Raw genomic sequence first — 13,605 nt, 5'->3', positions numbered from 1 at the left:
ATCCTATTTTCTGCTTCACTAAACGCTTTCACCAGAGTTACTAAAAAATAGTAACATGTGCTAATCTAAGGGTGTGACTTTGCTCTGTTTCTTTTGGGCACATTCATTCTCTAGCTGAGTCACGCAGGATGTCTGCCCAGTTCTCACGTTGGCATTCCACATCTCCTTGCCTCCAGGTTCCGTCTGGTAAGCATCTGTAGTACTGGTACCCAACAGTTTTGAATCCAGTAAGACATAAAATTTCAACTTCTTCCCCAACTGAGTACAGTTTCTTTTCACTCTAGAATTAAAACAGAAATCAGCACATTACTTATGCTATCAATAATATCTCCAAACACCTCGGGGTCCTCCTGGATTCTTTCTCTTCCTTCATTCCTGTATCTACTCAGTCAGAGTCCACTCAATTTCTGCTTCTAAACATCTCTCAAAGTTCTCTCCTTTCCTTTGCCATTATCACTGCCTCTGCCTACAGCACGTATTACCTTTTATCAGGACAACTGTCTAACTAGTCCCTCTTCTAATCCATCTTCTATATTGCTGCTTAAATTGATTAGAATATATATATATATTACCTAATAACTTGTTCCCCTTTGTATATGGGAAGGCTTACTATTTCAAGAATAAGAAAACTATATACGTATCCTGCAGTGGCTATCAACCGAATAAATAATGTATCCTACATATGCAGCAAATATATGCAGACGCTATGGTAACATATTGACTACAAATCATTTGAAAGTGTTCCTAATAACTATTGGTCATTGTATACTTTCTCAATTAATGTGTAATTAAAATACAACTACTGGCATGTGGGGGTTCACTAAAAGATTTTTAAGATAAGATGCGTTTTATATTCTTAGCTTGGAATATGAGATTTAACCCACTTCCCCGTCCTCAGCTCTTGCTGTTTCTTCCCATAGAACCTATGCTCTAGCAAAGCCTAGCCACCTGCCATTCTCTGCACCTAATACTCTCTTTCATGCCTCCACGTCTTTACCTGGCTGTTCCCTCTATCTTCAACATCTCTCTTCCGTTCCCGCAAGACCCAACTCAAATAGAACTTCCTCTGTGGAAAATCTCCTTCACTTCCCCTGCTTCATCAGGTGTACCATCCTTTCAGTTTTGGGGGGAAACTTGTACAAAGCTCTATTTTATGTTTATCCCATTTATCATCCCCACCCCTACACTTGAGTGGCACTTCTACTACCAGATCTCCCCTTGCAAATCTTTACACAGGGCTTAATAACTCTTTGCTGAAAAAATGCAAAGCACTCTCCTTCTTAGGAAGACAGTAATAGTCTTGCCTTACTGAGTGGGAGACAAGTACAAAGAATTGACTAGGAAGTTATTCTCTGAGAATCGAAGTTGGGGATTTGAGGGAGATGAAAGCTCAATTGTCAACGTTTGTTATCACTTGGCCACGTGATTCAACTTGTCTCCTAGAAGACGACTAATTTCCTGAATACAAAATGTATTCTTTTATTGGTTATTATGGCTACTGCTGTGTTTCCAAGGGAAATGGTATGATGAGTGATATTAATGATTTGGATGTTTCATTCAAAGGCTGCACATTTTTCCTCACATTCATCCTGCAATAAATTATTGTCATAAGCTTCTGCTTCCATTTCTCTTATAAAGCTATGACCTGTAAGTGTATGTTGCAAACATCAAGCTTTGACCAACACATCTGCTAAACCGACTAAGCAAGGACCCTTACCAAAAGTCACTGTCACTTGCCTATGGGGGTAGGACTTGTGTCTTGGTCACTGAAAAGATATCTTCATGTGCAATGACACAATTGCTCTAGCCTGGAATGAGGCATACCTGCCTCTGTTTGACTCCATACACGCGACATTTTGCTATTAGGAATTCTAGGAGGTACTCTTTAGGAAAAGTTAAAACTGTATTACTTTTGAGCAAAAACTGTTGTCACATAAGAATTAGGCCTTTAATGAAGAACAAATTAAAACAAGGAGTGAACTTATTCATGGAAATGGAAACATATAATCTAATTTTGTAGAGTCATTAGAATAATGAATCACTGTTTAAACCTTTTACATGTTTTTAAAATTAAAATGTCAATCATTTTAACACTTTATGTAAGCAGCTGGCAAAAACAGATTAAAAATTATTTAGGTATCTGGATCTGACAAAATGTAATTTTGAGGATACTCTTGTAGGGCAGGGACTGGCAAACTTTTTCTGTAAAGGGCCTTGATAGTCAACTGCAGGCCAGGCAGTGTCCATGACCTTGTGCCCCTGCTGGACAAAGCCGTAGTCATTATGTAAACAAAAGAATGTGGTTGTGTTGCAATAAACTTCATTTAAAAAAAGAAAAGAAAAGAAATCAGAGGGCAGGCCAGATTTGGCCTGTGGGCCACAGTTTGCTGCCTCCTGTCCTAAAGGATTTTTTCCCAAGGTGTGGCTCCCAAACTATCAGCATCAGTATTACCCGGGATCTTGTTAGTTATGGAAGCTTCTGGGCTCTGCTCAAGACTAGCCTCCAGTGCAGCTGGAGGGTGAGAATCTCTGGTTCTAGAGTAAAGACTAATCAACATTACCCCGCCTCCAAAATACTTCCTCTCCTTCACACCTTTAGGCCTGGTGCCTTCTACATGAACAGAAGATGAATGAGCAGGGAAGATACATTAGCCCAGACTCTGTTCCATGGATATTTATTTGCTGGCGTTGGAGAATCGAAGTTTATTGGTTTTTTTATCATAAATACGATACTGCTGGAAATACATTAAAGGCTTTACTGGGTTTAAGAAAGCTAAAATTTTTAAAAAATGTAAAATTGATTAGGGTGCATGCCTCCTGTGATCAATTTTAAATACTAGCTACCTCCTGAAAATTTATATCTAAACCCACAGAACTGTTTAACAAAAAGTATTTAGTTGTTTTTAATCATAGAAGCATATAATGGTTTAATGAAAAAAGAGAAAATGAAAAGATATTGAAACTGTATTGATTGCTTAAGATTTCTGTAGGTTTTTAACCTAACAAGCCATTACAGACTCAATACCTCCTATGTTATAGTCAAGACTAGTTTGTTTCTCTGATATCGTGCCTTAGATAGGGGGTTAGATTGCTCAGATTCAGAAATAATAGTCAGATCTTAGTTGCAGATTCTTACAGAGGTCATCCAAACCGTTCTCCATTCACATAAACGTACCACCACACACAAGTTAGTGATGCCAAGGCACACAAAAAACCCTGCCGTTCTTTGGTCTAACAACCAGGTATGAGGACATCTCCAGGGAATTCAAGAAGGGAAAGTGGTGGAGCCTTTCTAAATACTCCTTTTTTACTTTTTAAGTCAACAGATTATTGAACTAAGAAAAAAAAAACTCTAAATAAAAAGCACATGCTTCCTAAGTTCTATTTTTTGGATTCCAAACCAAAGTGAAGGTCAGGATGCTTACCCGGATAAATGAATTTTCTGGAAGGACTGGTTGAGGACACCCTGAATCTGATTCTAATTCAGGGAGGTCTATTTCTTTCACTTCCTCATCGTCACTGATGCACGGCTGTCCACTAAAAGGGAAAAATAAACATATATGTATAATATAATAATATGTGTATATATAAATACACACACATTTACATGTTTGTGTATATACACATATGCCTTATATACACATATGCATGTATATATACACATTATATGTGTGTATATATGTATATAATACATATAAAAAAGAGAGAAAAGAGAGAGGAAAAGGGGTAGCAGCCGATCTAACACCTCACAGATATGTTGTGTTGGAACAGGTAAAATTCTAATGATTTCTTTACTTAGCAATAAGAAAATAAATCTCTTAACTCTCCAGTTTAGTAGCGGAGGGGATCCCGCACTCTCTCCCCCTACCCATCCTTACTCATTCTGCATTATGGAAAATGTGCAGTGCTCCTCTTGCCGCCCCTCCCCCTCACAGCGTTTCCCTCCTTGCTGGGGGGCAGGGTTGTTGCATTTTCGGGTTCTCGCTCTCTTGTAAGTAGCATCACACATGCTCCAGGAAGACCAGCAGCCCCAGTTTCCATCCACAGCATCTGGAACACAGGAAGACCCACCCATCAATCACAGTGTATCCGGGAGAACTGGGGCTTTAAAGCCAGGACAACTTGGTTTCCTTACTTTTTAGCTATGGGATCCTTTGTGGAATATCATAGGGTTATTGTGAGGATTAAAAGAAATTATCTGTGCAAAGGGCCTGACACATCACCTGGTTTCCGTTTCCTGTTCCCACAGCCTGAATAAAATATCAACAGCTCTGAATCATTTTCCACTGTCAGCAACATATCACACAGTACATATATGCATGTGTATATGTACATATATGAACTTCTTCTAAATAGAATCTATATCAAATTACACTTGAAAGGTAATAGACTATATTCTTACTTCCATGACACATCCTCTTTCTAAGGAGGATTAGAGGTAACAGTGAACATTGCTCGATCCTATATGAAAACTTTGGCTGTGGCTTAATTTACCCCCTATTACAAGCCACCTTCATTCTACATTATGATGCATGAGAGGTTTATAACAACAGCATCACATATTTTACTTTATAGTATGTTTTACTATTTTATTTATTTTATGTTATAGGCATTGTGCTGCATATTTTATATATATATGTGCATATATATACACACACATATATATTATACATGTATATCTTTGGGTATATAGTGGTATTATCCCCATTTTATGGATGAACAGATGGAGGCATAGAGAGGTTAGGTGATTTTCCTAAGGTCACAGAGCTGGTAGGTTACAGCTGAGATTCATACCAGGACTGTTTGACCTTTGAGTCTAACTTTCCTCAAGCCTATTTTCCTTGCAAGTTTGCATAAGGTGGAAATTGCTAAGAGAAGTTTTGTTTTGTTGTTTTCATTGACCAACCTAGAATACCTTTGGGAGCGGAAAGCTTCCTACCTTTTGGGAAGTTGCTGATGGTACACTTACTAGATTTGTAATCCGGGGATCGCCTCTCACAGTTCTCGCCGTAGGTGCCGCTCTGGCACACACACAGACATTCGGTCCCCGAGAGCGTGGGGCGGCCATTATTAGGGCATCGAGCACATTGGCAAGGGTCAAACTTGGCTGCATATTCCCTGAAAGCTCTCCTGAGGTTGTTCCGTCTTGTCACCGCACAGGGGATGTTTCTTACCAGGTCCGTGATGGGGGCAAGCTAAGAGAAGATGGGAGGGAGGAGATCGGTCAGGGTCACATCCCTTTGGCATATGTTGCCATCACTGCCCAATTCCCGTGGAATAAGAGGCAAGGCCTGGAAAATCCCACACTTCAAAGGGATTATTGCAGAATATGGTATAACTCTCCATTGGACTGGTGGAGAAGAACCATCCCCATGAGGGCGAGCAGAGCTTGTTTTCCTTCTACAGTGGTAGAGCAGCTATCTGCAGATTAGCTGGCTTCTGTTGTCCCTAAAGTATGGCAGGTGTAAAGTGTCTGGCGCTTACTCTCCCTGGAATTCTGCTATGGAGGAAGCGTCACATGAGGTGTCGCTCACTTGGATTTACGTCATCTTATTTATTAAGCATCAAATGCGTGCATCAGACCCTGAGATGAGTGACCAAGGAGAAAAATCTGGAAAGGGTGAAGAGAGGCTTTCAGTGTTCTTTGTTTTTCCAGGGTACTACTGGCTTTTGGTGGAATCAGCTGAGAATATGTGGAGAGAGAAAATGGAGAAATGAGCTTGCTGGTAGGATCAATAGAAGATTACAATAACAAATATGGAGCTAACACAAAACCAGGGCTCATTTCATTAACATTTTAAAACCTCAGAGGAATGACTGCAGTGCAGTGTATGACTCACAAGTGCCCAGATGGGCGGCTGGACCTCATTTTCCTACCATAACCTGTAGAACTCCAAGCATCTTCACGCTGCATGCAAATCATTCTCCTTTCATGATGGTTGAAATCCTTTACTTTCAATGAAATGAAATGAACAGAATAGTTCCTTTAGGAGCTTTTTAAAATGTCCTTATGTTTTAGGCAAAACTGGTTCTAAGTGGCATATGACTGATTTGTGGACAAAGTATTTTATACATAATAAAAACCAGTCTTTTGATGAACTCAGTGACAAGAACAAGGACGCAGATGCAGAGAATGGACTGGAGAACTCGAGGTTTGGGGGGGGGCGAGGGGTGAAGGGGAAGCTGAGACAAAGCGAGAGAGTAGCACAGACATATATATAGTACAAACTGTTAAATAGATAGCCAGTGGGAAGTTGTTGTATAACAAAGGGAGTCCAACTCGAAGATGGAAGATGCCTTAGAGGACTGGGACGGGGAGGGTGGGGGGGACTCGAGGGAGGGTGGGGGGGAGTTGAGGGAGGGAGGGAATATGGGGATATGTGTATAAAAACAGATGATTGAACTTGGTGTACCCCCCAAAAAATAATTTAAAAAAATCAGTCTTTAATGTAATTACAAGAAATATAAGACTCGTAAATTCAATCAATGGTGATAGAAACAGAAAATCAAATGGATCTAAAATCCCATTTATCCCACAGAGCTGTAAATGAAGATTTAGGAGTGCTCATCAAATAAAGAATTGCAAGACAAATTCAGAAATCAAATGTATTATATACGTGGGGTGATGAAGAGCACTACTCCATGCAAGTTTAGGCAGTTTTATGCACTAAATTCCCTCTTCTGGTATTTTATGTGTGCTAGGAATTCTAAATGCTGCACTGCAGAATGCTTGTTGCAACAGCAAAAACAAGAGATGTGTAATTTAATGTTTTTTTAAAAAGGTACATTGTGCGTAGACACTAAAGAAAGACATTTCTTTTATTATCTGAGAAGAAAATGGAAAAGGAATTATGTGATGTACAGTTCGGGCTGCCAGAGAATTGCTTGAGCTCTTACTCATAGTGCTTTTCTATCTTACCTTAAAGTCAATCACAGTAGGGTTTTCCTTCACTGATTCTAACCACTCAGAAAACGTCTTCTCTTCCGGACCAGAACTCCCTTTCTCCCATGCCAAAGCCGCTGCATACTCACTCCTCCCGCCCTGAACCAGGGATATGGATTTCTCTGATCCCTGCATAAACGAACCTGCGAGGTATTTCAAGAAAATTATGCGTTTAATTTCATTGCAAATTCAACCTTGAAAGTAAAGCCTATTTGCGCAGGAAAAGGAAGCAGATGGTAGAGTTGTGTAGCTCCATTAAGCAAGCTAAGTGAAAAGTGAGAGAACACACCTCCTGTCCCTACAGGGAGTTTAATAATAGAAATGAACAATGGTGCCAACAGCTACCATTTATGAAGCAACTCGTGTATGCCAGGCACTCTGTGCTCATTATTTATGTAATTCTCATAACAACCCTGAGAAGTAAGTGTTATAAACATGGACATTGAAGCCAGAAGTAATTTGGCCTGGAACACATGGTTACTAAGGGGGAGGAGGGGGTCCGGGATCCAGATGTAGCCCAAGGCCTGATGACTTTGCCCTTGCTCTTTGATGCCAAACCTCCCACTTTTGAGTTATAGAGGCACAGGTCTTGGGCCCTCAGGATAACATAAACCACATGGTTTCTGGTGCCAATCAGTTGCCCACCATAGGCCATAACTGACTACAATTACAGAAAAAAGTTGATAGAATGCTTTTAAGCTTAAAGACAGGAGTAAAAGTACAACTAACCAGAGGGGAAAAAAAAATTAAACCTCACGTTAAGAGTTGGCACAAAAAGAAAAAAAAAGAGTTGGCACAACGTTGTTTTAGAATTAATGGCATTTACTGTAAATAGCACTGATCTTTTATATAACTTTTCAAAACAATTCCTATTAACTAATGGCATCTTCAATATGGGTAGGAATGGAGTAATGAGAAATTGTAGTGAGAAATAAAACTCAAATGGAAAAGAGGCTAGCGATGTGGGTAATAGTTAGTGGCGTTAATTTGGTGTCCGTTCTGGAGTGTCAGTAAGGATCAGTCATGCCCCTAACTGTTTAGAAATTCTACAGTAAGAGAGTCTAGGATGATTAGAACAATGGGTGAAATATTCTCTCTATAAAAAAAAGCATGGTCCTTTTCAAAGTGAGCTGCTTAAGAGGGGTATAAGAAGAAAATTTTAGAGTTTTTTTTGCATTTAATTTTCATATAAAATAGGAGAGAAATGATTATTTGCCAATATATCATATACCTATTGACAGTGACTCTGACATGCTAGATTGATATATGTCATAAATGGATTGACACTGGTAAGAGCTACATATGATAAGCAGGGGACCCTGAATAAAGAACTAGTTAAGTCTATGTACTGTTCTATTAGCTACTTTGAACAGAACCCTTACAAGTGAATAAATGGCTTAAAAAGATTCCAGAAAGAAAATGCAGACTGAAGATGATATCAATGGTGCAAACATAAGCAAAACAACTAGTAGAAGGAAGAACAGACACTTCTATTTCTTATACAGGCTTCTCATCAATCACAGCATGAGTTTGACACCAAAGCTGCCCCAAGATATATCAAAAATTTAAAGGAGTTTTATGAAGTATTATCATTATGATTAAGCAAGACAATGAGAAATTCTGTTTATTTCACATAGACTATCTTTTGATATTTTCTGTTTTCTACATTTGTCCATAATGTATTTTTAGAATAATATATTTATAACATTTCTTAGTAAGTATAGAAGTGTTAGGGATGTCCTCAAAAAAGTTTAATGGGATCATTACAGATTAGAAAAGTTTGGAGTCCAATGATTTAATCAAACTAGCTCAGGATTAGAAATAGACAAATCTATGTTCTTAAGTGTGCTTTGCTTTTAGAAAACAACATAAACGTGTCTTTGTTTTAGGCAAATTGTCATTGTGATTAATAAGCATTAGTTGAGAATCTGCTATAAGCCAGGCACGAAAGACTGAGGTTGGGGAGTTGACACAGTTCAGGAATATTAGCAATGTGTCTGCTGGGTAGGATGGATAATTGATTAATCAGTTTGGAGACGATTGCAATACTCTCTGATTTTGCAGTGTCCGTACGAGCTGAAAACCGTGAGCTCACATTTGACATTTTCTCATCTCTATATTGGATGGATTTTGCAGTTCAGTAGTTTTTTTTCTGTAAGTACTCAAAAATGAATATTTCCAGAATTCTCTCATGTTTGGAGATGTCTTTCTGCTACCTTTACATATGAAGGCATTTTCTTGTCTCTTTTAGAAATTTGTGGACATTCCTCTATCATCTTGCAGCATTCCATTTTGTCAAGAAGAAGACTGACACCAGCCAGATTTTATTGTTATGCTGTAGGGAACTTGTTCTCTCAGCTAAGATACTTGAATTCATTTAAAAAATCTTTTATTTAGTTAATTAACTAGAATTTGTCTTGAAACTGTATATTTGAACAATATTTCTGATACAAATAATTAAGATAAATTTCTTCCTTTATTTCAGGGACATGTTCGTAAATATATGTATGTATTTATTTTTAAAAAATAGTTTTTCTGTTTCATTTCTTGGGCCGTCTGTTTCAGAAACACTAATTCCTGTGTATTAAATTATACTTGTCATTCCATTTCCATTAGCTATTCTTTAATAATGGTTAATATCTGAATTTTTTCTCTGCATTCATTATGAATTACTTTAATCTTTCTTTTATTAATTTTATTCTCAGACAATTATATTTTGAACTTGCAGTGTCTATTTATAACTATAATGGTGATACTTTTCAATATTTGTAGTCTTGGTACCTTAGCTTTGAAATCTTCCTTTTCAATTAATTCTTATATTTAATCTTTTCATCTCTGAGCTTTTGATTTACTGAATTCATATTCTTATTAAATTATTCTTTTGCAAGACACACTGGTATAGAACCTGTACATTCTTTGGTTTATATAACTAGGTTGATTGCTTTGCATACTGTTCTTTTTTTCCCTCTTTCTTTTTTTTTCTTGCTATAATACTAATGTGTAGTCAAATTTGCTCTCATTTGGCTCAACATGGGTATCCACATGTAGACAACTGATAGGCTCTGATATTTAAAACTACCTATTTATTATTATAGTAAATATGATATTATCTGTTCCTTGGCTGTCCCCCCATGACGATATAAACTTCATATTTGGGGAGTTTTTGTGATTCTGCTTCCCTTTGTCTGAGTAGAAGTAGCAATCATTTAGGAAAAGTAAGGGAAGAAGAGAATTTTACACAGAGGAAGGAGTTATTTATAATGGCAAGGCCCAGGGGAGAGCATGCCTTATTTGGGAGACTACATAAAGTTTAGCTAGGCAGACAGAAAGGCAGGACCTTATCTTCAAGTCTATGTGAAACCATGACATGTTTAAGGCATGAGCCTTTCATGATAAGATTTGCCTTGGAGAATATTCCTCTCACAGAAATTGCGTAGAATAGATTGGAAGAAGCCAAGACCAGAGGCAAGGGGACCAGTTGGGAGGCCTCTGTGGTAATCCAGGTTGGAAATGATGAATGGAAGGCATGTGCATGGAAATGAAGAGCTGGGGAGAACTGGGAGGAATATGAAGGAGGGGGAGTGACTACTTATTGGAAGTAGAGGCTAGATCCACAGGGAGGGAGAAATCAAAGAGCACTCAGGATTCTGGCTTGGTTGCCTAAGCCTTTTTAATGTACTTGTCTTAGAACTTAGCAGTTTTTTTTTTTTTAATTGAAGTATAGTTGATTTACATTGCTGTATTAGTTTCTGGTGTATAGAAAAGTGATTCAGTTTTTCATATGTATGTATTATACATATATATAACTCTTTTTCATATTCTTTTCCATTATGGTTTATTATAATATACTGAGTATAGTTCCCTGTGCTATATAGTAGGACCTTGTTGTTTATCTATTTTATATATAGTAGATTGTATCTTCTAATCCCAAACTCCTAATTTATCCCTACCCCTCCTTCTCATTTGATAACCATAAATTTGTTTTCTACAACATGTCTATGAGTCTGTTTCTATTTTGTCATAAGTTCATTTGTATCATATTTTAGATTCCACATACAAGTGAGATCATATTTTATTTGTCTTTCTCTGCCTTACTTACTTTACTTCATGTGGTAATCTCTAGGTCCATCCACACTGATGCAAGTGCCATTATTCTATTCTTTTTTATGGCTGAGTAGTATCCCATTGTGTGTGTGTGTGTGTGTGTGTGTGTGTGTGTGTGTATACATCTTCTGTATTTTTAATGGTTGTCTATAGGTATCCTTACTTCATAAGCTCCTTGATTGGAAGAACCAGTTGCACTTTACAGTGTCTAATACTGAGTTTGGCTGATAGGAAGAATCAATAAATGTGCACTCAGTTAAACAATGGAAATAGGAGATAAAGAAAATCTTAACCATGTCCCCTTTTAAGTAGTACTAATATTTGATTTGCTCCCTTCCCCCACCACACATAGGGCTCTGAGGTAGATAAATGAAACTAATGAAAAGTGAAAAATAGTGCAGTCACAGTCGTGTGCAATATGGTACCTAAATTACTGCCAGTCAGGACACACTGGGAAAGCTGCTAAGAGAAAGCACTGTTACCTCCATACTTCTCTGACAGCCTGTTAGTTGTGCACCTGTGCTCCACTTTCGTTTTCTTAAAAAAAAGGAAGCGTTTCCTTGTTTCAACCCGGATACAATCTTGGGCTTCTGCCTTCGTTAAACCTAGGAAATGGAATACAAGCAAAGAAAAAAAAAAACCTTGAGAATGCACCACGGAGAATTCAGGGAAGAGGAGCGTGAGGCTCTGGGCACTTGGGGAGCTACAGGTACTCTATATCAGCACCCAACTCCTCCGTTCCCCTGAGTGCGAATGATGAACGGCCTTTACTGCAGAGGCAGTCCTTCACAGGCCCTGGAACAGCCCGAAGAGAAGAGGTATTTATGAGTCCCTGCCGTCTCCCCCATGGGCATCACGTTGGCGTCTCCATGGTGCCTACACACAATAAACCTCTAAGCTTGCCCGTCCTGCTGGCCACTGCCCCTGGATAGCCCTGCGAATCAAGAGATGAACACATGCTCTGTTTGGTGTCCCGTGGTCAGGCCTTCTTTTGGGGCCACTGCTGATTCTGTGAGAGCTGAGTCCATTTCACCTCTTCCCCTGTTCACCACCTAAAATGTAATCTCATCGGCCACCTCTCCTTCCCTGAACACTCATTTTCGTGCTAGTCTCTGCTTCCCCTCCCTGACTCAGCTGCTCACTGCACCTCTACCTCCAAAACCCTTTCATTTTGCTCTCAGAAGTTCTGACTTCCTGACTCATGAACTCTTCTTTTCAATGCCCTGGGTGACTGTTCGCTTTCTCCTTATCTTAATTCAAGCCTGTGCTTGATATGTTTCCACTGTTGTCTCAAAAGGAAGTTGATGTGCCTCATCCCCGGCCTCTTTAGGAGCAGGAGCTGGGCTTGATAGCATCCTAGTTTCCCAGTGCTGCTTTCATAGCATGACACGCCACAGTTTTATAATTCTTGCAAAAATCCCGATGCTCTGAGGCTCAGGACATCCACGTCTAATGTCTTTGGTGCCCATTGTTCTTATTTTTTTAACAAACTTCCAAGCATCATTTGTGGAAGATTTTGGTATCTGAATCAGTCTTTCCCACCCCAATGCTGGCCATTATTCTTAATGACTTCAAAATCGGTGGGGATGTCAGGGACTGAGTGGGACGGGCACAGGGAAACAGGCTTGGCTATTTGGAGACTGAGCTGGTACTGCCTATTTGGGGTAATTTGAGGAAAATGACTGTTTCCTTTCTTTAAAAACAGCTTCCCAAGTCACCTGATCTGGTACCCACAACGCCAAAATTAGAATCCAGTTTTGTTTGATGTTTAGTTAAAACTTGCCTTGCAAAATACAAGCACATGAGAGACAGAGCTGTTATGTGAGCTCTTAAGCACCTTAAAGAGAAGTAGTTTATTCAATACTGATTCTTAGGGCTGCGGGTTACAAGAGGCAGGGAAGAGTGTTTTCGGAGCTGGAGGCACCATGTGAGTGTGATGCCGAAATTCAAACCTGAGTGCCCGTAACACCAAGGAATGAGGCTGAGTAGATGAGGATGGGACTTCCCGCTTCACAGTTTTTTCAGTAGTTTGCTACGTTGAAAGAGATGCATTATAGGTTGGGAGTAAAAGAATTCTTGGTTTGAAGCCTTCGTGTTTACCTGGCTTTTTAAACTCGAACAAAAAAGATGGTTGTTTTGGTCAGGCTGAATAAATATGACTCATTTTTCTTCCGGTAGTATTGTTCTTTTAAGTGGGTCAGGCAAATATTTAGGCCACGTGAGGAATTTAAGGTGTCTATAGTTCACGACTCTTAGCCTTTTCTTATTCTTTCATTAGGTTTCTGTGATTTATAAGTGAAAATTAAATTGTATGTGACCAATTCATTAACTGTAACAATTAACTATAAAGTTAGCTAATTTCATTTTCTGAGGGTTATAGGAGAATCCTTAGAGATTTAAATGATGAATCTCTTATGAGCCATGGTGTTGATATTAAAATATCCAGGCTTTATCAGTGAATTTTCTGCCCCACAAGATGTCCTGTAGCTTGTTCCTGACCCATATCCACACTGACACAGGAGGTGCTTGATGCTGAATCACTTGCCCTCTCAAGCCTG

The 13,605-nt window shown here is 38.9% G+C and overlaps 1 protein-coding gene across 3 annotated transcripts in view; it reads right to left on the bottom strand.

Annotated features, from left to right (window-relative positions):
• The window catches only part of C6 (complement C6), a 72,679-nt gene that overhangs the window by 15,469 nt on the left and 43,605 nt on the right, over positions 1–13,605 (bottom strand). For all 3 annotated transcript variants that reach the window (XM_057710491.1, XM_057710492.1, XM_057710490.1), the window contains 6 exons: positions 11,530–11,652; positions 6,920–7,086; positions 4,970–5,195; positions 3,879–4,050; positions 3,426–3,537; positions 148–280 (listed from right to left, as the gene is read on the bottom strand). In XM_057710491.1, coding sequence (XP_057566474.1) covers positions 148–280; positions 3,426–3,537; positions 3,879–4,050; positions 4,970–5,195; positions 6,920–7,086; positions 11,530–11,652 — 933 coding nt within the window. The remainder of the gene's footprint in view (positions 1–147; positions 281–3,425; positions 3,538–3,878; positions 4,051–4,969; positions 5,196–6,919; positions 7,087–11,529; positions 11,653–13,605) is intronic.

This window comes from Hippopotamus amphibius, chromosome 15, assembly GCF_030028045.1.
Source record: "Hippopotamus amphibius kiboko isolate mHipAmp2 chromosome 15, mHipAmp2.hap2, whole genome shotgun sequence".
Lineage (NCBI taxonomy): Eukaryota > Metazoa > Chordata > Mammalia > Artiodactyla > Hippopotamidae > Hippopotamus > Hippopotamus amphibius.
Note: the sequence above shows the minus strand (reverse complement) of the source record. Positions and strands in the feature narration are given on the sequence as shown.